General features: G+C 41.0%; 1 protein-coding gene across 3 annotated transcripts in view; it reads left to right on the forward strand.

The window, feature by feature from the left end:
* The window catches only part of samd12 (sterile alpha motif domain containing 12), a 103,972-nt gene continuing 76,396 nt past the window's right edge, over positions 1–27,576 (forward strand). For 2 of the 3 annotated variants that reach the window (XR_010803754.1, XM_066675841.1), the window contains exons 1-3: positions 467–862; positions 16,921–17,117; positions 23,220–23,349. Coding sequence is in view for 2 of the 3 variants with exons in the window: in XM_066675841.1 (XP_066531938.1) it covers positions 802–862; positions 16,921–17,117; positions 23,220–23,349 (388 nt within the window). In the remaining variant the exon portion in view is untranslated. Of the gene's footprint in view, positions 137–466; positions 863–16,920; positions 17,118–23,219; positions 23,350–27,576 lie in introns of those variants that run through there. The other variant, XM_066675842.1, reaches the window with a different exon arrangement.

Here is a 27,576-nt window from a genome sequence, read left to right on the forward strand (position 1 = left end):
CTGCCTGTGTGTGCAGCAAGTGTTAACGAGTAAGGCGTTAAAGGCAGAGAAAGTGGGAGAGGGAGAGAGAGTCCAGCGATACAGAGAGCGGGAGAATTATGCGTGAATCTGTGGAGTAACAGAATGGCTGTCGAAGGTAAGACTCGCTCTGAACGTCCAGAGGTGGTGAGGATAAGCTTAAACGCCCGGGGTTTAGAGGCAGAGCTGCGGAATGGCTCAGGAACGAGTGAAATGTAGGAGCTGTGGGAAGCTGATGTGGTGGTGAGCAGACTTTATGATTGGCTCGCAGCACATCCCCGCTCTGGTTGCGTGTTGTATGAGATGGTGATGGTCTTGGCCGCGGCGGCGGAGACTGAAAGAAACCTATGCGCATAGTGTACGAATTCGCGCTTTTCTATCATTCAGCTCATGCGCTGTTGTCATCCGCCCACTGATGCCCAGGAGCTGGAGGACTGCACTGAGGGACCGCCGAAAGACGAACAAATCTACCAACTGTAGCCTAAATCTGTGTCAGTGGCGTCTATCTGAATGTTGTTTGTCAGGAAGTTATCTGTCTCTTATTCTGTTACATGCTTTACATTCAGAACGAGTCACTGACCAAGCCGAGCGACAGTAATAGGGTGAGGAGGGTTTAAACGCCAGAAAGCCCTCAGTTATATTATTTCAGGCGATATATTATAGTTGCCCCACGCGCGGGAAACCGTGCCATGCACACGCACGGTTAGAAATGCTCACGTGATTGAACCACGATTCGGTTCTCTTCGGTTCAGTTCGGTTGAACAGGTGCTCCTCGCGCTCACGATGCTCGGCCAGTCTCCGCATCTTATCGGCGGCATCCTGTGGATTCAAAACCCAATGCGAGGTAGGTTCACATCCAGCCTTGTTTTTACGTCCCTCTCTCAGACTGAGACCTTCCCGAAGACAATTTAACGGATCAGCACTAACCTGAAGTCGCAGGGGTGAAGCGCTTCTGAAGAACGAACATATTTATCTGAATATGCGAGTGGTTTCTGCACTCTCTGTGGTCATTTGGAAAAGTTGAACCGATGAGCCACCCAAGGGGTTATGCCACAAAGCAGAATTTCTCAGTTTAGTCAGCACTGAAGTCCAAAGTCGAGTCTGTCTAACAGAAATGTCAGGCCAACTCCTAGGTGAAATACCATCCTGGTCTTGTTCAACTGGTTGTTTAGCTTGACTCTAGTGTCATCTGGAATGACAAGCGTGCTTCATCACACAGAATTAGGAAGTTAGCAGGTTTGGGAGCATGCTGAAATTAAACATAGAGGTCAGCCTAAATGACTGTGGGGGGACGTTCTGAAATATTATACTTGGCTTAATACATACTATATAGACACCCTTAATGATGAACACAGGTGCTTTAAGGGGCACACGTTGTGGTCGATGTTCAGTTGTGCGTGCACAGCTTGTATAACCTCCACTGAGCTCCAAGGTCACCATGATCAATGCCAAGCTGTGGCAAGTGGAGTATAAAGCCTCCTAGCCAGCTCTGGAGTTCAGCTGTGAAAAGAATTGTTCTCAGGAGTGATGGGGATGGAGCTTCATCCATTAACTTTTAGAAGAGATGTAGTGGTGTTTGTGTACCGTACTTAATCATCCAGCATCAGTACCTAATGTCTTGGCTGAATGCCATCACAGTCTCACAGCAATGTAACAAACCTGGTCTTTGATGAAATCCCTTGACCCATCTCTTTTCATCAAAATCTAAATCTATATTTAGAAATTCACAAAAAATATGTGAATGCATTTGAGGCTGCCTTTGGAACATTGCGGTTTAAGGGAGAAGTGCTTGCTCATGGCGTTGATTTCGCTTATGATTTGTCTTCTAACATATAAACAACAGCACAAGAACATGTTAACAAGGTAAACAACGTGATTTCCCTGGAGGGGCTCTTTAAAGGAACACTGCGTAAGATGAAGGAGTCTCCCCCCTAGTTTTTCATTTTTACAGAAATGTACTGAAATCATTGGGGAGGATGATGGAGGTTTCCTACCTTCCTCCAAAAGATACATAGTGCAGATTCTGCAGTGCTGTGTCCACAGTCGCAATGACAGGCTCTGTTATCCCTATTACATGTCAGTGATGCCTGGTAAATATTATGTAGGGGTGTTCTGTATAATTCTTTGGTTCAGTTGTAAACAATACATTGATTGTGAAACCTTTGCATTGTTACTGTGATGGTGGTTATTCATGCGTACAATGTACGATGATAGTAACACTGCTTAAGTGAAGACAAGTTTGATGTAGGACGAATAAAGTACAATGTACAAGTAGAAACCAATTACTACTGTCAATTTGTTTCTTTGTTATAGGTTTCAGTAGATGGCATAATATTGCTTTATATCACATTTATTCATTCATTATCTGTAACCGCTTATCCAGTTCAGGGTCTCGGTGGGTCAGGAACACACCCTGGAGGGGGCGCCACACACACTCGCGCATTCACTCACACACTCAAGCCTATAGACACTTTTGAGTCACCAATCCACCTACCAACGTGTGTTTTTGGACTGTGGGAGGAAACCGGAGCACCTGGAGGAAACCCACTCAGACACAGGGAGAACACTCACATTTTACTTTGTTTTGAAAATGTTTTCGTACATTTGGATTTAGATTTTTTTTTTTGTTGATCAGTAAAGTTGTGTGGAGTCAAGTCCTGACTCACAAAGTGTCAAAACAAATGACTAAATGAGTGTAGGTCAGAACATGTTTTATTTATTTTATTTAATCATTAATATTGAGAATCTCTTCACCTCAGTTATGTTAAACATGGATCTGGATTGAGCTGAGATTGAAGGTGCCCCAGTTGCAGGACCTACATTTCAGTCTTGAAGCTTAAATTCCTGCCCTATATCCTGTGGGCCCAAGGTGCTTCAACAGGTCCATCGAGAAATGAACATCCGCAGAGGTCGGCTGCAGAAGTCTAATTACATCCACCAAAGGTAGTCAGGTTACCCAGTGAGTTTTCTGCCTCATGGAATTCAGTAATGATTTTCTCTCTTTAAACCCATTTCATCCCCGTGGACAGTCTTAGCCCTGGGTGTTCTTGCATAAGCACTCTACTTCTTTACGGTAATTTTTTTAAAAATGAAAACTGTTCAGGGGTATGGCATATAAAAGCACATCCAGAAGGCCAGGTGGACTGTTGTGACACTGTAACACAGCTGATGCTCTTTTCTGTACTTGTCCTGCTAAAGGTTTTATCTTGTACACAGAAGAGTTGTAGTGAACTAAACGACTTCACACTTACCAGAATGAAACATGACCAGGAACAAGTTACAAATGCAAACCAACAACAGTGAAACCATGGTAACCTATAACAGCGCAAGGAAGGTATGGCCATGTGCTCCGTGTTTTGTTGTTTGAGATTGTTTCTTCATAATGAGCTTTTGCACGTGATGGTCTTTCACAATTCTGAACCTTCAATCTGGATAATAGCTGTAATGTACAGTTTCTTTATCTGATGATCAATGATTTGTTGCTCTCTCATTTTCCTGTAAGCTACAATACATGGCATAAAGATTTACAGCTTTCCACAACAATATGTAACACACGAGTGTACATACATTTTGATGGTAAGTTTATTAACTAGTAATTTACTAGTTACAAAGGTTCAGAAATTTAGACACCCTTTATAAGGGATGTGAACTTCAGGGGTAAAACATTTCCAGCATTAATCTGTGAAGTATTGAAACTGCATTTCTGTAATGACTTACCACCGTTCAGAACTTCTGAGATTAGATGGAGGCATTTCAGAACTGGTCCAACTACAGACCCTGACTTCGTTAAAGTTCTCATGGCTGAATGCCAGCAAATCCTCACAGCAGTATTCCAGCATTTATTGTACTTATTGCACACTTGATCAGTTCCACTTATTATGAAGTTGACTTTGATGCTCTAATATTACAAACTGTTTCTCTGCATATGTGTTAGCCCCCATTTCACCCTGTTCTTTAATGTTAGGGCGGTCATGGCACCCCCATAGAGCAGGTATGAAGTGATGCAGTGAAACTGACAATGTGGTACTGTTAGTCTTTTAACTGTCTCAAATTTTATTAGACTTCATTGAAACCTCTCAATGGCCTAATTTAGCTCAGAGACTAGTATCCCACTGTGAATGCCAAGGAACTTGCTAACATACCAGAAGTAAAAGTACTAAGACTGTGCTGTCTTTACACAATGGTTTTTGTTAGATATTGCGTGGTGGTCAGCATGCTTTGTACCGGAGGGTTTAAAATTTTTGAACTTCAAATAACATGAGAACCACTCATTCGTTCGTGATTGTGGAAACAGCTGCTTTTATGGAATAACTTGGTCAAGAGCTGTCTGCCTTTCGGCTCTCCATATGGCCTGATCTTCCACACAGTTTTGCTAGAAGTCCCTCTGTTTTTATGTAATGGTCTAAGTGCTGAAACATTGATCTAAGTGGGATTCTAGCTAATGATTCTATTTCTATTGGACCTGCATATCTGTGCAAAATTGTTATTAATTTTTCAGCATCAGCAAGCGACAGGCGATATTTATAGCACACAATTACCCAGGAGCCAAAGAAAGTAAACATCAGCCTATGGCATTTACTGTGTCCACCATTTACAGCAGCTTCAATTGCAGCTTCCATTCTTTTCAGCTGATCTTTTTGGTTTCAAAGAAATGTGTGAGGATATTTTTCTTATCACCTCAAGTTCATTCCTACAAATTGCATTGGCATTGTTAGCTTCACATTAAAATGAAAAGGATTGTTGCTGGCTGAAACGTGTTAATCCCTGTGATAGTTTCCCAGTCACAGGCTTTTAAGTATTTGCTTATTTAAAACTCATACCACTCAAATGAAATCTATTTTTTTAACCAGGCAGGGTATCATGCTAAGTAAAGTGAGACAAGTAATAGATTGGGGCATGTATCTATTTATATCTGTGGCAGCTCTATTTATACTGTAGTGCTTTCACACTGTAGACAAGGGAAAAACAATGTGGACTCTAATTTTGTCTCTGATTAGCATTCGTTTGAAGCAAAGCTCAGACAGATCTAGTTGTGCTATCAGATTTACAGAGGTAGCAGTGGTGAATCATTGCCGGATGTTTTGTGACTTTCAGTGTGTCATGAAGTTCTCTCCGTTACCAAACAGGCTCAAAAGATAACTTGGTTTTCTTGAATGAAAAGACTGTGGTTTATATGTATTCTCTCATTGTTTCTCTCTTCCCAAACCATAATATGAGACTATATTTACCTTTGAATAAACTTGCATTATGTCTGCTCTTTACAAATGTGAAAATAATGGAGCTGTGGGGCTATAGTTAACTATATACAATGGTGTCATCTGGGTATGTTAATGATTTATTAGTTCTATTGTAATAAACTATATTATACATTAATCAGCAAAAACATTATCATATTTCTGCACTCGTAGTCAATTTTCATCAACTCCACTGACCATATGGGTCACTTTGTAGTTACACAATTACAGGCTGTAGTCAGTCTGTTGCTCTGCGTAATTTGTTAGCTGCCCCATCACTTTCAGTGTTCTTCAATAGGCAGGAAACACAGACCCCCACAGAGCAGGTATGATTAGGGTGGTGCATTGTTCTCACCACTGCAGCTATGTAGTGGTGACATCAGTGTTTGTTACAATGGTAACTGTGGATCTGACACAGCAGTGATGGTGAAATATTGCTCATGAAAACAGGAACTGTGTAATTTAAAGAATTTCCACAAAACCCATTTCTGTGTAATTTTAAAGAAACACCAGGTCAGATTGTTTTTTTTTTTCTCATGGGACTCTCCCTAGTGTCATGAGCAAGGTGTTGGTTTCCTACCCTCCTCCAAACATACATAGTGCAGTTTCTGCAGTGCTGAGCACAGAGTAGCAATGGCAATGCCCCTGTTCTCTTTGTTACAGGTCAATGAAGCATCACAATGATTTTGAAGATGTGACTTTAAGGTAAAATTTTACATAGTGTCCCTTTAATGGAAAATTGTCAATATATTAAAAGCTGATCAGCAAAATACCTCTATAAAAACTACATCATGACCTGGACATTTTGCCATTGAGGGACCTATAAATTCAGTTCTGTATATGGTCCGAGTTCAAGCCTGTTGAAATGTGATGGGACGTAACACTTGCACTTAATTCTCGAAGGCCTACAAATCTAGCTGAGCTTTAGCAATTCTGCTAGGAGTGGGTTGTTTTATTTGACAGTTTGTGGGTGGAGAGAAGCTCCAGACCCCCAAACCTATGTGCACATGCTCTGAAAAACTGAACTTTTCCACATGTCCTCTATAAAAATACAAGAATTTATGAACTGTATATCACAGTAGAGTCCGTTGTTCACTCAGCTTGGCTTTTATGCATAGCTTTTTACTGAGGATCTGCTGAATTACAGTGCCAGGAACAATTTACAGCACTCCGTCATGTACAGGGAACATCATGAAAGTGATTTAATATGGTGTATTTTTAATGTTGCACATTGTGCATATTTGTTTTCACTTTATCAGCCTTTACACTGTCCTGGTCTTTATCCTGATTGGACAGCAAAAGCTGCTGATTATTTACCCCTTCTGTGAGGCTCGTATATGTAAAAATCAATAGTCCTTTTTAGATATCCAGTAACAACGGTCAGGCTACTGTTACTTGTATTGTCTGCAAATTGTTCCTTTAGTGGTAAGGTGATAATGCTGCACTGAGTGGATGACATTGATGGGGAACTGCAGTCGTACACCAACACATCCCAAACATATAGCACTGCATCTGTAGAAGAACCATACTCATCTACATTTAAGAACTGCTATTCTGTTTTCCTGTGATATCTCTGTTTATATGGTAAAATGCTTTTATATAAAATAAATCCTTTGGCGTATGAGGTCTCAAGAAGAAACTTTTATATGAAAAGGCCTGCATCATGTAGTAGTCAGGAGTGCTTAAAATAGACTTGCTGAGGCTTGGAAAAGCTCTCAAAGTTCTGACTTCTGTTGAAATATTTATAGCTGCCCTTGTGCTCTACATCTACATTAGGCTGTGCTGCTATTTATGTTGACATCCTTTTGCCCGAGCTGTTTTGGATGTATAAAGTAATTGCAGCATTGAAGCTCTGAAGTTTAAGAATGGGTGGAAGTCCAGGTTATTTTTAGAGAACTGGGTCTTTTTTAAAAGTGGGTCGAGTGTTGTGGGTGTTTTTATTTATTTATTTATTTTAAAACAAAGTGAGTGTGAGATCATTTAGAGCAGAACATACTGGTGACTGAGCAAAAGCTCATCACACAGACTCTGAAAGACCTTCAAGCTTGGTGAATCTTCCTGCTCTTTAATTTCAGTTCAGAACATTTTAGGATCAGTTTAGAGGCCTAATCTCACCTCACTCCAGTGGTTCCTGGGAACAGAGGCAAACTCTGTGGATTGTGTGGTGCTTTGAGGCATGACATGAGGCTGACCACCACTTGGTAGACCTGCACTTGAATGGACAAGGGCCTCCATGCTCTACGCTGAAGGGAAGATGACCTACTTTAGTGGACTGAGACAATCCCTTCATCTAGATTGTTGGCAGGAGACGGTGAATGAGGGCGAGCCAGCCTTTGGCCCACATATGGGACAATTAGCTCCCTCTTTTACTCTTTCTCTTGCATGGTTTTCAAAGAGCTCAATTAGAACTTTAGCAAGCGTGTAACAAGGCGCCCACAGAAGAGTCCACCCGCTGACAGCAAAGCTGTTCTGTAGGGTTCGGTTTAAAAAGCGCCATTGAACTCGCCCTCACACATGGCAGCAGGGGCTGTTTTTGAGCACATATGGTTTCTTAGATACTTGATTTCTGTTTGATGCCTACAGATGATAAGAACGCAGCCTGTGTGCATGTGTCATTGGTGCATTACATTAAAATAATGTGGATGGAGAAACCAGGCTCCAGATATAAATTTTAGTTTTTGGGGAAGAATAGGGGGTATATCTTTTCTCAAATGCAAATATAATATTTACTTAGTTTTTAAGTTAGAGCTGGGTCATAATGTACAAGTGCATACTGGGTGGCACGGTGTCGCAGCAGGTAGTGTCGCAGTCACACCGCTCCAGGGACCTGGAGGTTGTGGGTTCGATTCCCACTCTGTGTGACTGTCTGTGAGTAGTTTGGTGTGTTCTCCCTGTGTCCACGTGGGTTTCCTCTGGGTGCTCCGGTTTCCTCCTACAGTCCAAAAACACACGTTGGTAGGTTTATTGGCGACTCAAAAGTGTCCGTAGGGGTGTGTGTGTGTTGCCCTGTGAAGGACTGGCGCCCAGTGATTCCAGGTAGGCTCTGGACCCACCGTGACCCTGAACTGGATAAGTGCTTACAGATAATGGATGAATGAATGGGTGATAAGACCATACATTTTTTGATCTCGATATTCATCACAAAATTAAAATGTTGTCACACTGTGACAAAAGGACATGCTTCTAAAATTGTAGACTGAATACACTACAAATGTTCATTACTGTACATTTATATGCACATTACTCAAATTCACAAGAAAATGTTCAACTGAAACAATTTTTTTTTTCTTTTAAACCACAAAAGGTGGTAAATATCTGTCTTGTGTCATGACAACATTCTCAAAGCATTACTACCTCAAGTATTTCAAGAAGCAGAAAGAGTATAGAGATAGATTAAGAAGACTTTAAAATAATAAATTATTAAATAAATAAACCCTCCTAAGAGCTGAAACACATTGTGAACAACTTATAACAGTGCTTGTAACAGTGGGAAAGATAGAACGTTTTCACTTTCGCACATTCATTCATTCATTCATTCATTGTCTTTATCCAGTTCAGGGTTGCGGTGGGTCCGGAGCCTACCCAGAAACACTGAGTGCAAGTCAGGAAGAATTACGCCCTTGGGAGCATATAAACAGTATATAATATTTCTTCCCTTGTTTTGTTCAATGTGTAGGTCATTGCTCCCAGTGACTGTCAGTGTGGCAAGAACAGCTGCATGCTGCCTGCAAACACTGTGAATCCCTCGTAATGCCAACCCTGACCTTGTTGTCAGTCCCTGTCTCAGGTTGTGTCTCGGAGGGGCATTCATTTTACAGTGAAGACATGAGCCTAATGAAGCTAACAAGTAATGGAAGCTTTTAACTACCAGTTAGCATGGTGCAAACATCCTGTCTATCATCACATCCTGCTTTTCCTTTTATTTTGATACCTGGTTTTCAGTAATGTGAATGAAAGTATTAAATTTGGGTCCAGAAATAACTGGTCCGTGGTTCAAGTAACAGAAATATTGCATGAACTATTTTAAGAATTACAGCCATTTTTACATTGCCCCTCCATTTTCACAGACTCAAAAGCAACAGGTTATTTGACTAATAATAAGTAAACAGGTTCAACCTGTTCCTTATATTTTATATAATAAATGAAGGAGATAAGTGGTCTGGAGTTGATTCCAACTTGTATTTGGTAGCTGTTCATGGAAGGTGTCAATGTAAGTCAGAGAGATAGTCAAATATAGAGAATGTGGTGTCTGTGGATCTATATAAGTATCACACAGTGCAGATAAATCCAGCAAATATGCTTTAGGGCACAATCTGACTTACTGAGAACTGTTCAATTTTAACAAGGCTTTACAGTGTGTCAGGCCACACTGGGCAGCCATTTTAGGCAACAGATGTTCTGCTGAATACTGATTTTCCTCAGAATTTATCTCCCCTTTACTTCCATGCACATCTCACAGGCAACAGAAAGTGCAGACATAAGGTAAAGTGTTCATGTGCCTGCCATGACATACCAGCATGTGCAGGGACGTACAGTTTGAAAATGCCTTCCCACAATAATCTACTGCACTGTGATATTTTTCATTTCTATACACTACAGAGCCAAAAATTGTAGACACTCCTTAATGAACTTGGTGAATTTAACTTGTCATGTTGCTTTCAATTCTTGGCAGATATTTTATTTTGGCCAAGGTCAAGCTCTAGATGTGACGTAATTTTAATCAAAGATACCTTTTATGCAATTCTAAGGATGTTGCCCCACCATTTGCTAGCTCGAAAACGGTCTATTGTGTTTACTATGGGGCGGGCGATATTGCCCTAATATAATATCACAATATTTCAGGGTATTTTGGTGATAACGATATACTTGGCGATATGACAAAACAATGAAAATTACTTTTATTTTTTCAAAAACACGCAATTGCAACAAAATAAATGTTAATGAAATATTAACTATACATTATCCATTATCTGTAAGCGCTTATCCAGTTCAGGGTCACGGTGGGTCCAGAGCCTACCTGGAATCATTGGGCGCAAGGCAAGAATACACCCTAGAGAGAGTATATTCCTTCACAAGACAATACACACACTCACGGACACGTTTTGAGTCGCCAATCCACCTACTAACTTGTGTTTTTGGACTGTGGGAGGAAACCGGAGGAAACCCACAGGGGAGAACACACCAACTCCTCACAGACAGTCACCCGGAGTGGGACTCGAACCCACAACCTCCAGGTCCCTGGAGCTAGGGTGACTTCGACACTACCTGCTGCACCACCGTGCCGCCCTGCTATATATTAAATTGTTATTTATTAATTTTATTTTACTAAAAATGAATGTGAGTTTCAAACATTTAAAAAGATTCTGATTTTGTAAATAAAATAAAGTGTAACATATAAATTTACCTCAAAACCAAAGTGCAGAAAATATATTGTGTTCATATAAATAGCAAACCTAAGCAATTATACAAAAAGTAACCTTAGAACTTCACAGTAAAATAAAACAAATACCGAATAGTTGCTTTGCTGAGTCACTGTAGTCTATCTGCCTGGGTTAGAGCTCATTGGCTGTTGAACACTTCTAAAGTCATTTTAAATTTTCCTCATCTTCAACCAGGTGTTTCTGTTTGAGGCAGTGAACAGATTAGTTGTGTTCTGTTCTGTTGTTATAGACTTCTTTCATTTCTTACATAATACCATGGTTTACTGTACATCTGATATTTTGTAACCAACCCACCTCCACACTCCCCTTTTGGAGCAAATTCCTCCACCTTAGAGCCTTTCCACCGTACTTCACTCTGCCTAAATGACTCATGTAAAGAACGTATGCCATATTATGGGTTACTGCATGTTATCATCAGATAAACAAGTCAGAATATCACTGTTACAAAGTTGATTTTATTTATTCATTTTTAAAACCATTTTAAGAATTATGACAGTGTTGCAAACAATACCACATGGCACAGCCCTAGTGTTTACAAAGCCCTGGTGTATATAAATAGTTTAACGAAAAAAAAAAAAAAAAGTTCCATTATGTCAAAGCCTTCCAAGAAGAGCAGAAGCAGAAATGTTTGCTTTCCAAAGTGTAGTCTTTGTAGTGAAGTTTCTCTTACTGTGTGCTATAATATAACATTTGGAGTGACCATGGCTAGGCCCTGAAGAGTGTTGTTCAGGTTCTAGATTCAGCACCTCTGTTCTTAGGTGAGATAGCTGACGGTGACTCGAATTGACCCTGTGTCTTTAGGCTGTGTTTCTGGGTCATAAACAAAGCACTGTGTTCTACTTGGAGAAACCTACAGCCTAACCCAACTTCACTTCAGATTATGTACTTGTCACAAGCTTGGTCAGACCCCTCCCAACCACCCAACCCTGGCAAGTGCACTGGAGCGCTACAGATGCTAAGCAAAGTGTGCTCAGGCTATCTGTTCCACTGACTGCATTAGCATTAGGGAGGCTAATTCTGTTAGACCTATCTGTGTTCTGCCGTCATTAGGGAAGGATCAATGGGGTGTTCATTCAGCACTTTCTCACCTTCTCCTCCTCATTAGACACTGTGAATGAGGAGGAGGGAGGGCTGTGCTCAATGATGCGTTTCTCATCTGCCCCGCCTTCCCATTTCTCTTGTTCTCTCTCGCTCTTTCTCCTCTCACTCCCCCCCCCCCCCCCCCCCTCTGCTGCGCATGACAGAAAGGCGAGGGTGAAGAACATTCTGAGCTATTTTTAGAAGGTGATGTAAAAAAAGCATCCTGCCCAGCAGCATCACCCCTCACACTCTGATCTCTCCACGCCAGACTCCGGCCCGTTCAAACTTTCCCCACTTTCCAATGTCCACACTCTAATTCTAGTCTTTTCTCATTTTTCTTCTTTTTGTTTCTCATTCGCTTTTCACTTTCACTTCCCCTCCCTTTCACTGCTCTTTCTCCAGTTTTTGTCTCTCCTCTTTTTTATCTCCCTTCTCATTCATCCTTCCTCATTTCGTTCTCCTTTCTCATTCACTCTTTATCTCTCTCACACGCTTTATCCCTTTAAGCTTTATAGGCATGGACATATTTAGACCGTATTTTATTCGCATCACTGAAGTAACTGGAACCAGCTTCCTCTCTCTCACACCGCCCTTGCTCTATTGGTCTCTCTCTCTCTCTCTCTCTCTCTCTCTCTCTCTCTCTCCCCCTCTCTCTCGCTCTCTCTGTCTGTCCAATTTCAATTCAAGTAAGCCTTATTGCGTAAACATACTGTATTTATAGACCAAATTTAATAGGCTTCATCTACAGCACAAGAAAATTTTAATCTTTTTTTCACTTTACTTCTCTCTCTCCCTCCTTCTCTCTCTCTCTCTCGTTTAAATTCAAGTAAGCCTTAATGAATAAACAAATTTAGACCATATTTAATTTGCATCATCTACACCACAAGAACATTTTTAAATTACTCACTCCCTCCTTTCTCTCTCTCTCTCTCTCTCTCTCTCTCTCTCTCTCTCCCCACCAGCTCTGTTCTCAGCATTGCTCAGCCGTACTCAGCTAGATGCATAATTTATTTGCTTGTGGAGTGGTGAATATAAGGATGAGGCCGAGAGAGAAGGAGAGCGAGGCAGGCAGTGAGGGACAGAGAGAAGATAAGCGCTTTGTGCTGCGCATGCTAAGTTGCCTTTGTTTAAAGGCTTTTTCTCTGTGGAGCCACTCACTCTCACTAGTGTGGAACGGATGCATCAAGGCCAAGGAATATTCCCAGCATTCATAGCAACAGGACGAGGGGCGATTTGTTCGGATTGAGCTGCCGTCCCTGAGCCACTGGCACCCGGCAGTCACTCCTGCTTACAGTCACTGGTCGTCTTACATAATGCTCTGTTACTTTTGAGGACGAGAGGTGGGCAGCTCTGAGGCAGGAGATCAATAAGAGTTGCACTTCTTTGACCAGGCTGCTCTTGACAGAGTTCTTTGATCGTTTTAGTATCTGACTGATGTATTATATATGGGAATGTTAAAAAATAATAAAATAATAATAAAAAAAGCCTCAGTTCTGATCTTCTGGGAGTAAGTGTATGTAGCTGTTGCACAGGGTAAGACCTGTAATATCACAGAGCAGTCTTGTTATTTAAAGAACACTTGATCTAGGAGTCAGTCTGAAACTAAAACTGAATCTCCTCTCTGACCTCTGTTTTTGTTTCAGTTGTTTCCACCTGTTTCTCATACTTTCTCACACTGTCAAAGACACACACCCACACTGATAGTGTCTTGGTGCTATCTCTCTTCTCATTTGTTTCCGCTCTAGCTCTCCCATGCTCTGCATGTCTCGTTCTCCTATTGTTTCTTTCCCCTCTCTCTCTCTTCCACACAGACATACACACTGACTTTGTTTTTGTGTTTGCTATCTTTTTTTTCTCAATTCCCTGTGTTCTCTCTTGAGCTCTGTCTACATCTCTCTCTCTCTCTCTCTCTCTCTCTCTCTCTCTCTCTGTGGCTGCTTCAGGAAGTGTTTGTTATTTATTCTGGGCTGTTAATTCCATGTTGAGTTCATGTAATCTCTCTGGTAGTACGAGCTCCGAGTGCTGCCTGGCCTTGATTCTGTCAAAGTGACAAGAACAGCAGCTTCGACTGTCGTCTTCTCGTCTCTCACTCTCCGCAGTCAGAGCTCGTGGCTGAAGAGTAATCTGCAGACGTGCTGGGAAGGGATTAGGCTCTTTAGCTGTGTATGGCACAGAAAGTGATGTTTGTGATGGGTAATGAAATCCAGGCTAAACTGGATCCTGAATTGACTTTTAAGGCTGCCCCCCGAGAGGCCTGTTGTCATGCTGATACGCTGAATTAAAAATGTTAAAACCTCATATGGACAAGGATCCAGTGTAATTGATGATGGGTCACGCACAAGCACAGGCTGCGAGTGCCATTTGAAAATATCACAGTGGAGACTGTCTCAGCATGAAGATTAAGCTTGTGGAGCTCTGATGTTACTATCTGCTGCCATCTAGTGTATCTTTATCTTAACTTTCACTTTCAGTCACCATGATTCAGCAGCCAGAGCTCTCATTGACCGAGCTATCTGCCCAATTTTATCCTACAAGTGCTCCTCCTGTTGCATGACTTTCTGGGCACATTTATCCCTACAGTGCCCTGTACACCCTTAGATCATCACATACTGGTTTATTGCTATTCTCTACACTTTCAGGAAAAACTAGTGGTAGATTTGTTGATCCAGTCATTTTAAACGGCACATATAAATGTTAACTTTGGCATCCGGAGTGTATACCATCCCACAGTGTGAAATATAACCACACAGTCTGTGGTTATAGGTTATAGGTGTGAATATAAGATAAGTCCTGATCGAATTCGTGCTTCTTCCTAAGTAGAAGTTGTCCCGCCCCTCCTCTCTGAGTAAGTTTAACCAGAGTAAATCACAAGTCCTGAGAAGTACTTGGAAACACAACAGACCTTTAGCTCCGCAATCTTCACTACCGAGGGCCTTATACTGAACTGAGCTGTAACTGAAAGTGCTCATTCTGAAAAGGGCCGTATACACAGGCGGTGAATGCTGCTTTGTTTGATCCTTGTGGTAATTTGGCTATGGCTTGTTAAAGGTCTTTCATTAAGATCCCAGAACAGTGTAAACTTGTTTAAAAGGGATGTTATATGCCCCCTTTGTGTGATTGTGTACCTTGAAAGTCGCAGTACATTCTCTTTTCAAGTAAGATTTTTTCAAGGTTTGTGGTGCCACCATGTGGTTGTGGACAGTGACGTGGTGATATAATCATATTCGTTTTTTACTTTCAGGAACATTACTACTACAGATTTTCTGTTTTGGAAGCATCCATTCAGATACAGGAAGTGCAGTGTGAGATACTCTTCAACTAATTAACTTTTCTATAAAGTAGATATAGATATTTCATGGGTAATAAATAAATAGTTTACCAGAGGAATATATCACTGCAAAGAAAATTAAAACTGCATAAATTTCTGATGTTAAAAATGGAAGCCCTGGATGTAGATGTTGATTGTTCAGTGGCACATATACGGTACATGCCTTCGGTCAAAATTGCTTTGAAGTTCCATACATTGTAGAGCCTTTTTATCAGGATTCTTAATCTATGGCAGTCATGAGTGGACCTACCATGGGTTTTCTATGTATGACAGTCTCAACAAAATGAGTGCAGTGTTGTCAGTCGCTTACCTGTTTGCACAAATGTCATTGCGGCTGCAGATCTACAATAGTGAATTTCAGCACATCCTACTCCTACATGTCTAGTTTAGCTTGTTAGTTGCTGGTTTGCAAAAAGTGTCACCCCAAAAAAATAAATAAAATTGTTTTCTTTCCGCTTTGGTCACTTTCATGGTCACTGTGGCAAAACAGCAAGCAAAGAAGCCCAGGTGCGTCTGTCCCCCTGCAACTTCAGTTAACTCTTGGGGGATCACGAGTTCCCAGCCCAGCCGGGAAATATAGTCCCTCAGAACAGCCCTGGGTCTGCTGCGAGGCCTCCTCTCAGTTGGTCATACTTGATATCCAGTGTGCTGAGTACAGGTGGCATTCTTAACAGATTCCCGAACCACTTCAACTGGCTCCTCTCAAAGTGAAGTGTTAACAGTTCCCCCCAAACTTAGTCCTAGAGAATATACCCAACAGCCATCCGGCCAAAACTCATTCCAGCTGGTTATATATGCAATCTCATTATTTAAGTCATTACCCAAAGCTCATGACCATAGGTGAGGATGAGGATGGGGATCAACCAGTAAATTGAGATTGGGACCTTGGTAAGTTACTGTTGTTTACAAAATAAGGAAAGGTTTACAGATATTTTTGTTGAATGTTTATTAAAATAAAGCCATTTAATATTATTAATATATGTAAATATATTCCATATTACTAATATTAATATAACATTTGTTTTGTTGAAATAGTCTATGCTTGAAATTAATAAAAGTATTTTTCAGTGTTTTGTTCATATCAGAAAGAATATCATTATTGTCAAAATACCCTGAAATATCATCATATTATTTTAGGGCCATATCGCCCAGTCCTAGTTGGGAGTGTTTTTCTGAACTACTTTGAGACTGCCCAGTAGTCATCCTCCATGTCCTCTCAACTCCATCCCTGCTGTAGATTTAGCTTGATGGCCTCCCTGACTTGCAATCCATGACTTGCACAGAATTACCTAATAACTGCTTCAACAAGGGCCCATCCCAGAAGGGGAGATAAATACACCACACCTTAAATTCAAACCAAATTAGGGCTTTCCAAATGTCATTTTTATCTCACTAGCCCGTGCATACGCTGCCACTGAGAGCACAGCAGAGTGTATGCTCGTGTTAATGTATGGTCGAGCTTAGTGGTGGTGGTATAATTTCAGTAATGAAGCTGACAAAATGAAATGTGGCATCACTGTGCTTTGTTGTAAGTGGGTTGTTTTAGCGTGTTTGGTGGTTTTAGCTTAATTTGAACAAGGACTTCTATATAGAGGAGCCTGAACACAGGCTGAGTGGGGGAGTTTCTGGAAGCAGAGCAAAGGGCTGTTCTTTTACCTTAAGAAAGCCTGAATACAAGTGTACTAGAGGTGTACTTTACTGATAACTAACTTTTTAAAATCTGAATCTCTGAATACCTACCCATTAAATACCCAAATACCTAAAAACTTGAGCCCAGCTCATGTGTCTCATACGTGCATAATTTTCTTTTTCTCCTCAGCTGTCCACAGCAACCTGAGTCAGAATGGGATTGATCACCAGGTGTGCACAGAGGATGTGACCTCAAGCCTGGAGGAGGAGCCTATTGACCATGGCCTTGCTCTGGAAGACGACAGCCCAGGTTTTCAAGAGCAGAGTCCAGGCTTCCATCACCGTTCCCCACCTCAGCGCTCAGTCTCTGAGTCTGAACTGTCCAGGGTAAGAGCCACAGACAGAAACTCACTAAACCACCATGTTTTTTACATTTATTTCACATATTTCAAGATCAGTAAAAATCAGTGCAAACAATACTGCTTTGGTTTTTCGTTGTCAACCTCTTTACAAATTTGACATACAGATGTTAAGGACATTATTCATTCATTCATTCATTATCTGTAAGCGCTTATCCAGTTCAGGGTCACGGTGGGTCCAGAGCCTACCTGGAATCATTGGGCGCAAGGCGGGAATACACCCTGGAGGGGGCGCCAGTCCTTCACAGGGCAACACAAACACACACACATTCACTCACACACTCACACCTATGGACACTTATGAGTCGCCAATCCACCTCCCAACGTGTGTTTTTGGACTGTGGGAGGAAACCGGAGCACCCGGAGGAAACCCACGCAGACACAGGGAGAACACACCAACTCCTCACAGACAGTCACCCGGAGCGGGAAATTATTAAAAACAGATTCAGTGATTTAAAAACAACTTATTTTTTTATCACTGGTCAATATGTTTGCAAATTTCGTTTCAATTATTGAAACAAGTAGGTAATTATAAAAATGTGTGGAAATGCTGATATTAATCTTTCAATAATGACCTTGTTTATGAGTAGACAAAGCAAGTTATATCTCAAAAAGCTCCCCATTTTCATCCATTAAACACCAAAAAACTAATTCCTGTTAATTACATTTACTTGTCTTTAAAGTTATTTCTAACAAAAGTGTCTCTAATATCATGAGTGGCTGGATATAACTTTATACATTTGTCTTCCTTCAGTACACACAGGTCTATGACTATGCAATTCGCCCCACCTCTCCAAATTATTATACTCCACCCCTCTGTCGCTTGCCTGCAGCTTGAAAGAAAGTTAATGGGATTGGTTCCTTTGGGTTAATGATGTATGAAACCCTGGCTGTCTGAATCTGCCTGATTGATACTGTTATAGGAAAACCAACTTTCAAAAGTGGAATTGCTCAGTCATGGTGTTGATAGCTTATTTCTTTATTATTTTGAACGATGCATCTTCTGGTTTATAAACAACATCACAGGACCATGTTAACAAGGTAAAACAATCCCAAAACCCCAATCTTTGTTATTTTCATGGGAAATCTAGCTAAGTTCATTTATATATGTACAGATCAGGACCATTTTGTGTGTGAATCTTAAAAGATATATGTCAGTGTTTTTTTGAAACCATGGAATGATCTTTAAAATCCACTCTTCCTTTACAAACAAAAACAATTGGTATTCACTGTGCATAGCAATACAGAGAGAATACTAGTAAGAATGTGGCATTTCATCTGTGTGAAGCTAAGCATAATCTAAGGCTGCGTAGAGTAATCATTTGTGATGTATTGCTGAGCCTTGCTTCTGTGGGGCATATTTTCTTTTTTCTGTTCTTGATAATGAATGGGTTCTATCAATTCCCCTCCTCCATCTAATGGCAAATGAGCTTTGTGTGAACTTGGACTACTCTCTTAGTTTAAAATGAATATAAATACAGCAAAGGGTTGACAGTATGATAAATCACTGGAACATCTCCTAACAAGCCATTCGCTTCTCTCTTTTATTTTTTCAAACAAGAAACAAATAAGAATAAGAAATGTGCAGGTGATTTTCTTTTCTGTGAAATCTGGCACCTGTATCCAGATATTTTATTTTTTTATTTTACTTTGCCCAACCCTAATAAATAAAAATAGAAAACCCTATTGTGATCGAACTGAAACCTATCGTTATGCTGCAAAATGCCAAGTACTTTCACACAGGTGACGCAAGGGGAGCAAGGATTTATGATTTGGTCCTTGTCTCAGGTTACTGTCTGTGTGGAGTTCTGTGTGTTCTTCTCGTGTCCGCTGGGGTTTGCACTGCTCAGTTCAATCCTGGTGCCAGCGCCAACCCCGGGTGGAATGAGTGGGTTGCGTCAAGAAGGACATCTGGTGTAAGCCTGTGCCAAGTTGACTGTGCAGATCAGTAGATCCGCTGAGGCAACCCCTCATGGGAACAGCTGAAAATGGAACAAAAACATTATGACATTCATAAATTACTACCCCATGCGCTATATTATTTCTTTATTTTCCAATACACACTAAACAAAAGATCCTTCCAAAGTGCTCTAGGTATATCAGTGGATTTATCAATACCCACAAACAGGTTGATTTTACTGCATAGCTGGTCTTTTGCCTGCTTTAGTAGTTCTTCTCTATGCTGTACCACAGAACCTTGGTCAAACAATCTGTTTAGTGCTGTTTTGAAATGGCTACTACTTTTTAAAACACTGGACAGACCGCCTGATCTGAAGGCTAGTGCAGGTTTACAGACAAACCTGTCATGTGTGTGTGTGTGTGTGTGATGAGTGTGAGACACCTTAAAACACTGAACACTACCGCTATTTTGTAATAGTCTAAAGTGTGGATAGGGTTAAATAAATTGAGTGATGCTTCATGAGTAGATGTTTCCAGACTTTTGATTGATACTGGTTGTACAGTGTGTGAGCAGCCTCCGAAAGGCTCTGCTTGTGTTCTGAGTTTCTAATCAGCCGCCGCTCTCCTGACACTAAGTTCTTACGACTCTCGAGCTCTTTGATGTGCTCAATTGTTCCCTCACCGAGTAAATCCAATTTAAACACTGGGCGCCCGTTGCGCTTATAAACTCTCAGGGCACGGCGGTTATTTTCTCCAGCTGTCCGCTCAGGCGCTCGCACTGCAGCATGGAAGGAAGTAATTAACAGGGAGCCCTTACTTCACATCACGTGAAGAAGGGCAAAAAAATGTTTATGGCGGGAAAATGTGACTGTGAGGGGCAGTTAATTAAAGGACAGGCCGCGGATCCAGACAGAAGGCTTGGAGTGGGGCTGATGTTTGACGCTGGAGACGTGAAAAACCCAGGATAAAGCACGAGGGCTAACTGGTTTTATGTACCACACGATGGCGCTCTGTATTCGCCTGAGCTATCTTCAGCTGAAGGGCTATGTTTTTGTCTGCTGTCCAATTCGAGGGTCCTTCAGATAAGAGGCTTTTTGTGCTTTTTTTCTCCCTGAAAATAAACAACTGACATGCCTTAAAAAGAAAAGCACTTCTCAATCAATATTTCTAGGCATTGCACTGGAACAGAGTAGAGGATTTACCTGAAATTTGAAGTGAGGCAATTCATGAAACCATTTACAGCATCGCCTTCTTGTGTTTGGAAGGAATTTTCAAGCAGGCTTCATTGAAAATATCAGTCAACATTGCAGTCCCCCCTTTTTTGCGCACATAATCCTTATTGATAAATGTGCTAGCCGTCTTCTTTTTTTTACGCCCTCTGTAGAACTTTGAAGTCCCGCTGTATTGACCGAGCTGTGGAACTTCACAGATGGTGTGATTTTTGCTGTTTATGCATTCATGACTTCAGCTTGACTTGGCTTTGTTGCTATAGGAACATGAAAATACCTGCATTGTCTAATTATACCAAGGACAAAGAGACGTGTGCGTGTGCTTGTTTGTCTGTTTGTGTTTCCCTAGGCAAATTCACCACTGGATTGCCTCTCCATTTTCATGTCGACTAATATTTGTGAGCGTGTGTGTGTGTGTGTGTGTGTGTGTGTCTGTTTCTCGTTGTGTTTTAGAGAGGGGGGAGGAGGAGAGGGAGAGGGAGAGAGGCAAAATTTCAGAGCTTTCTATACTCTCAGTTTCTTGTCTCATTCCTGCCCCATGGCTCTGTCACTCATCTTTCTAATTGGCTGGAAATCCTCAGCGAGATTCTCTCCAGGAGCTGCATGGCTACTGGATGCATCCAGCAAATCTCCACACCATCACAGTTCAAAGCAGTGCTCAAGACACTTTTCAGATACTGCGCCTTCTCAAGGCTCGGTGAACTGCTCTGTCAGAGTGATAAGAACACACACACACACACACACACACACACACACAAGACCCAGTAAGCTTCTAGCTTCACAGCCTGGCATATTGGGTTAATTCTTGCAGGGCCACATTTAGTAGGGACAGTAACCTCACATACACCCAGCAATACACACACACACACACACACACACAGGAGCCAGTTTCTGCCGAATCAGCGTCTGCCTCTTTGGCTGAGCTGTGTCACTGCTTTATTAAATTACTTCTGAAAACTAGCTAGCGCACTGTTTGGGTCTTCATGAAAAAATGAGTGGATGGATCCGGCCTTTGTTTGTCAGTATTTCCTATTTAGGGTAAGGAAATGCTTAAGATGTTGGGAAATGTTCCTGTTGGTTTCTCTTGGCCAGCGAACATGGACCGAACGGTGAGAAAACTCTCAGGAAGAAAGCAGCCCAAAGAATCATCTCAGACATCCATCCTCCGCTCCAGGATGGTATGCGTGACTGTATTTTTAAACACTGCCAAGGAGTCCTCAGCTCTCATTCGTCCATAAGGCCAGATTAGTCCATTGACGCATCCCTCAGGATGCACCAGTATCCTCTGCTTCCTGTATGAGAATGAGAGAGAGAGACTTCAGCACCACTTTGCCAAGACCTAGAGAGCTGCAGGAGTTGAAGATTTCATAACTGAGAGTTTGAATAATCATATGTAAAAACTGGTGATGGTGGTTTTGTGAGAGTTTTAAAAAGAGCAACATTAACAAATATAAATGGAGTGGCCAATAGAGTATTAAAGCATCTCCTTTTCTTCTTTCTTCCTACACGATGTGAACACAACAGCTTCACTCTACAGTGTGTGCGAAGATATTCACAATATATGAGCATTAATCAAAAATGACTTGGAATAAAATCTCATAACTTTAACGGCCCCATGTCTGAAGGCCAAAACAGTCCAAATCTTTTATGACTTAAGTTAAATGACCAAGTAAAGAGTGATTAGCTGACTCGTAGTACGTACTTAGTAAGTAAACACTGTAATTAGAACTGTCGCGTGTGGCTTCACACACAGCCTTAAGTCATTGTCTATGAGAAGCTGGTTGTGTTGTCTCTGTCTGCATGGGGTTCCTCCCACAGTCCAGAAATGCATGCCGGTGGCTGTATTGGCTTTTTAAGTGTCCATAGGTACGAGTTTGTGAGTAAATATTTGAGTGTATGGTGCCCTTTGTTAGTCTAGTGCCACATTTAGGTTGGGATTCCCAGTAGGTTCCGGACACACCTCAGGTCTTAACAGGATATTATTGTGGTTACATAAAATGAATGAATGAATGAATGAAATCGTATCTATTTTTAACCCCTTTCAGTTAGTATTTGACATGTCGTTAATCTGTGATTATATCATGAACTGGCTAGTTTGGTTCATGAGCATGAGTCAGAATCATACTGAAAAAATCAGAACCATTTATGCTGCTGTGAATTGTCACTGTGGAAACCAGGCCTCACGTCTCCAATTTGCCATTTAAACACTTAAAACTTTAATGTTAAAAAAATCTTTAATGATAAACATACAAACATAAATGATTTAAAACTGTTTTTGAATACATTCTCAGCACTATAACTTGAATTGTAAAGTAAAAATACAACTTTGCCATTTAAGGATAGTTTACTCCTGTAAATTTCTGTAGGGTCTAGCTGCAGGCATCCAGCAGGGGACCCCTGTGACATCCCCAGTGGGTTGCTGCCAAGGGTGGAAGGTTTTATAGATCTATGAAAATCTGTATTGATTGTGGAGCCTCGTATAGTTGTATGCTGTTATTTGGCCATTTCCTTTGAGGTTTTACATAAATCTGTGTTCCATGAACTGAGCATCAGCTACAAAAAGTTAACAAAAACTTACCAATGTTTTTCATAATGAAATGAGTCTGTTGAGATGTGCTGCTACCCCCTTACTATAACACTGCCATTTTTTGACACAAGGTTTTGTTCCAGCATTGTGAATATTATTGACAATGCTGTGCTGGTGAAAGGGATGTTAGTTCTTGCTTTGTAGTAGTGCTGGACAATATGAGCACAAATCAATATCATGATTAATTACGTTTTATCACAATTACGATTAATGAATGATTATTTTGTTTTTGTATTTTTGATCCAGTAACGAGTATTGTACTGTAGATATGCTCCAGTATTAAATATGGGATATTTTTTTCTAGTGTCCTCTTTTTTTTTCTCAGAACTAAGTTTGTCTTGATTCTGTTGTCCAGCCAGGGACAGTGAAGTTGTCCAAACCGGTTGCTCTGTGGACCCAACAGGACGTTTGCAAGTGGCTGAAGAAACACTGCCCCAACCAGCACCAAGTCTACAGCGACTCCTTCAAACAGCACGATATCACAGGTACACACTCCTTCCTGTCCAATCTGCCGCACAACAAACTCAGCCAAGGTCACAGACTTCCTCATACACAATTCCTGTGCTTAAATTAACTCCTGTATAATGACACCACATGCTTATTGTCACTACCTCAAAAGTTTGGACCAGTTTTGATTGCATTTGAATGTTTATTAGCTCCGTAGGGCTTGTTTGAAGCAGTATTTCATGACGAAATTATTTATTAATATAATTAGCATCAAAGTAATAAGGTGACATTTTAGATTTCCTGAGACAGTTTGTCATGTTCTGCCCAGGCCCTGTGTGTTTTCAGCTTTATTATCAGTGTGTCTCATGTTTATCTTTTGGTTCTTGTATATGCCTACCCTCGTGTTGTCGACTCTTGTCTCTCCAATCACCTGTGAAGCTCCAGTTGCTAAGAGATTGATCATCCACAGGTGGTCCCAGTTCATTGACCCTTTCTTAATGTGGTTTCACCTTGTTTTTCCTCGTTCTGTGTTCTACATTTTCAGTTTATGCTTATGGGTTGTTGTTTTCATTTTATTGTTTCTTTTAGGCGTTGAATATTGGCTCCTTTGGTCCGAACCAAACAAGAAAATTACACATAGTTATATTTAAGTCATGGGTTGCTTAGTATTCACACTGACAAATTTGCCATTGAACCACTATATAACAGACAGTGAGAGAGGGAAAGGTATGACACACACAGGAGTATATTTTGCGAGCCAGTGGTCAGAACAATGTACCAGGCTGGGCTTAATGCACATATTGGGGTTGTGTATAACTGGTGTGTTTTCACCAACACACTTTCTTGGTACTCAAGTTCAAAAGGAAGCATTCACACTTGTCTAACATTGTACACTAACAGCAATTGCACCAAGCTGCATTTTAATCAAATCAAAGTGACAGGTGTAACCACACCCACATGTTTTAGGACTCTGATACTTTGACTTCTTTGTTTTCGCCACCTTAAAGACTTACTGAATATTGTTCTCATATTTAGAAGTAACTGAATTAGAATTTTGAGATTGCTGTTTATTATTGAATATGGTGGTAGTTTTCATGTAAATGCTATACATCAATCAACCAGAACACTATGACTAACCCCATCTGTTGGGACAAGGACATCTGTTGCTCTGTGTAAATTGTTTTCCACACTTTCACTCTGCTATCAATGGTCAGGACCACCACAGAGCAGGTGTGATTTTGGTGGTGGATCATCCTCAGCGCTGCAGTGACTCTGACATGGTGGTGGTGTGTTGTCCTGGTATGTGTGGATGTGACACAGCAGTTCTGCTGGAGTTTTTAAAACCCTCTGTGTCACTGCTGGGCTGAGAATAGTCCCCCACTCACTCACAAAATGGAGAGTGAACGTAGAATCAAGTATGCTGTCATAATGCTATGGTTGATCTGTGTATATAAATTATGCAAATTTTATTTGTTTTTCATTCTGTGTCATGTGCCTATTCTTTTTATCTAACGTTCTATGTGTATAACGATACTAACCGTGAGTAGTTAATGTGTATGCAGGAAAAACATGACTATTGTGGGCTATGAAAACAGAATGTCACCAGCTAACTAGCTACATACTGTATAGGCTCTAAAATCTTTGACTTGGAAAGAATATAATGTAGATGTTCTTGCTGTCAGAAAATGCTGGGAAATACACAAATGAAGCAAATGAACAAGAGGAACCCAATGTACATTAGAACTACTCTGCAGCTTAGAGTGGAATCTTTTAAAGAAGGGTCTCACAGCACCAGTTTGCCTATATTTTGTTTCTCAATTAAACAAGAACAGAATCTAGAAGTCATTATAAACTATGTAGGAATATTAGACTCCAGCCCAGTTCAGGAGTTATATGGCAATTGTATAAGCATCAGGGAAAATGCAAGCTATAGACGGATGCTGTATATTGCTCAAAAGTGCTATATGGATAATGATGATACTTCAGTAATTCTTCAGATGGTCATTTTTTGAAAAAACAATTATACTGTTGTTTAGGCTTAAAGTGATCAGTTTCTGTTTCTTGCTAAATATATTTTTTACCTATCATGTTTGCTCTGCTCATTTAAATGAAGTGCAGTTTCTATTAAAACAATTGCATGTCCTTCCCTGAATCACTCTAATGTGACTCAAAGGATCTTGATTACATTTTGCGTGAAAGGTCAGGGTAATGTGCTTTCCAATTAGCTTTAAAATATGCAGAGAATATGCACGCAACTCCGTTTGGCTATCCAGCATTAATTAACAGAATCTAGTTAATAAAAGCCGGGCCTCGCCAATTAGTCACACAATGCAATTTGCATCTCTCTCCGGTGATTGTAATGCCCTGTGTAGCTCAACACACTTCATTAGAATAAACAAAAGATTAGAACTCAAATCACAACACGTTCTGAAGAGAAAGAAATGATTTTGATCAAGAACTCAAAACACAAATGGAACACTTTCAGGAAGTCACTGGTGTGGAGTAATCCCCAACCAGTGCCTTTATTTGAATAATCAGTGCTTTCATATCTAAAGAGATTAATCTAACCAAGCATACTTTTTACTTTTAAGATTTTCAGCAGCAGTGGACCAGCAACAATTCTGATACAACACTGTGGACCCAAACATTTGTAGACATTTGCTAATCCAACATTGCGTCTGAAGACAAGAGCATCAGTAGCTTTTGCACTCTACTAGCAACTTCCCCTAGTCATGAGGGGAGAGTTGTTGTGAGAGAGTTGTTGGTTGCATTCAGCCACCCGAGCAGTAGTGATGTAAAGTGCTGGTATTGGAAGCTTGGTTTTGAAACACTAATGCCGTTTCAGCTTCTCCAAAGATATAAGATGGAGCTCTGTGTTGTATCACTGCAGAAAAACTAGTTCTCCAACTCCACAATACAGTACTGGAACCATATATGCCTCTAGCTGAGATCTGGCACTGGGCATAGCAAACTTAAACACTTAAACTCATACATAGCTGTTCCCGAGTTCTATCAGCAGGGTCTTTTTAAGCTGGAGGGCAGGCAGTTGACCATCTGTGTTGTTAGTTTTCGCAACTTAAAACAGCCGATAAATGAATCAGAAGGACATAAGTTATGGGCCTGTAGTGCACGCTGGATTTAGTGTGCTGACGTGATTTTTGTACTTGCTGAAGACAAAGCCTCTTGTAGACATAGTCTAGTCCCAATTATTATAAGCAGTCACATATTTGCTTTCAGGCATCACATTCTCCTCTGACTAAGTGACGTTAAAGTATGGTTTGGTTTCCATCTGAAGCAGAAAACACAACCAGACAGATAAACATTCTTCCCTCCGTCGCCAGGGTAAGATTGCCAAGATACCTCCTCTCTGGTTCCCGACAGACTCCCTGGGCTTGACTTGAGCACCGAGCTGTCATTAAAAATGCATTAAAGCATATTAAGGCATAATTAGATATTAGTCCCTAATCTGCAGTAATTACAAAGACAGAGGCAGCGAGTGGTTTTGGTAAATGAGTTAAGCACATATTTCTGATAGCGTAGGTGTAATCAGCGGAGAAGGTGCACTCGCACTGTGTAATCTGCCGAGGGGAGAGGCAGACTCGCTGATTGAACCGGGGCATGGATGTCAAACACAATCAAACGCTGGGCTGAGTTTCACTCCGATCCTGTTCCCATGGGCCACCGTGCAATGGGCCTTTTGAAAAATCCATACAGCACAACAATGCCACACTAACCATCCACCAGCCGGCAGGGAGGGAGCAGGCGGGCCGGGAAATTGGGCTGAAATTAGGGCCTCTTTCATGAAAGTGCGTGAATATGAGAGAGAGAGAGAGAGAGAGAGAGAGAGAGAGAGAGAGAGAGAGAGAGAGAGAGAGAGAAATAGAGAGAGGGTATTTATGCAGATGAACTTACATACAGATACCTCGCAGTATCTGCACAGGGGCTGGACGCCCTGCTGAAGAAAAGTATCAAATGATATCATTTCTCATACTCAGACTGAAGCTAACTGTTCCCTAAAGATCATTCAGTATGAGCAGTTAATTTTAGTTCAGCTGTAGTTCATTTAACTTCTGCATTTTTATTACACAACTCTGATTCCAGGGACTGTTTGGTTCCCTGAAGCTCAAAATAAGTTTAGAATTGTTTTTTTATTGTTACAGCCGTATTAACTTTCGCAGCACGATCAGTCACTTGGAACTTGCAGCTTAAATCTCTGGGTTCAGACTTGTTGCTTCCTGTAATGTCAAAATGGTGGCTTCTGTTTA

Source organism: Hoplias malabaricus, chromosome 6 (assembly GCF_029633855.1).
Source record: "Hoplias malabaricus isolate fHopMal1 chromosome 6, fHopMal1.hap1, whole genome shotgun sequence".
Classification (NCBI taxonomy): Eukaryota; Metazoa; Chordata; class Actinopteri; order Characiformes; family Erythrinidae; genus Hoplias; species Hoplias malabaricus.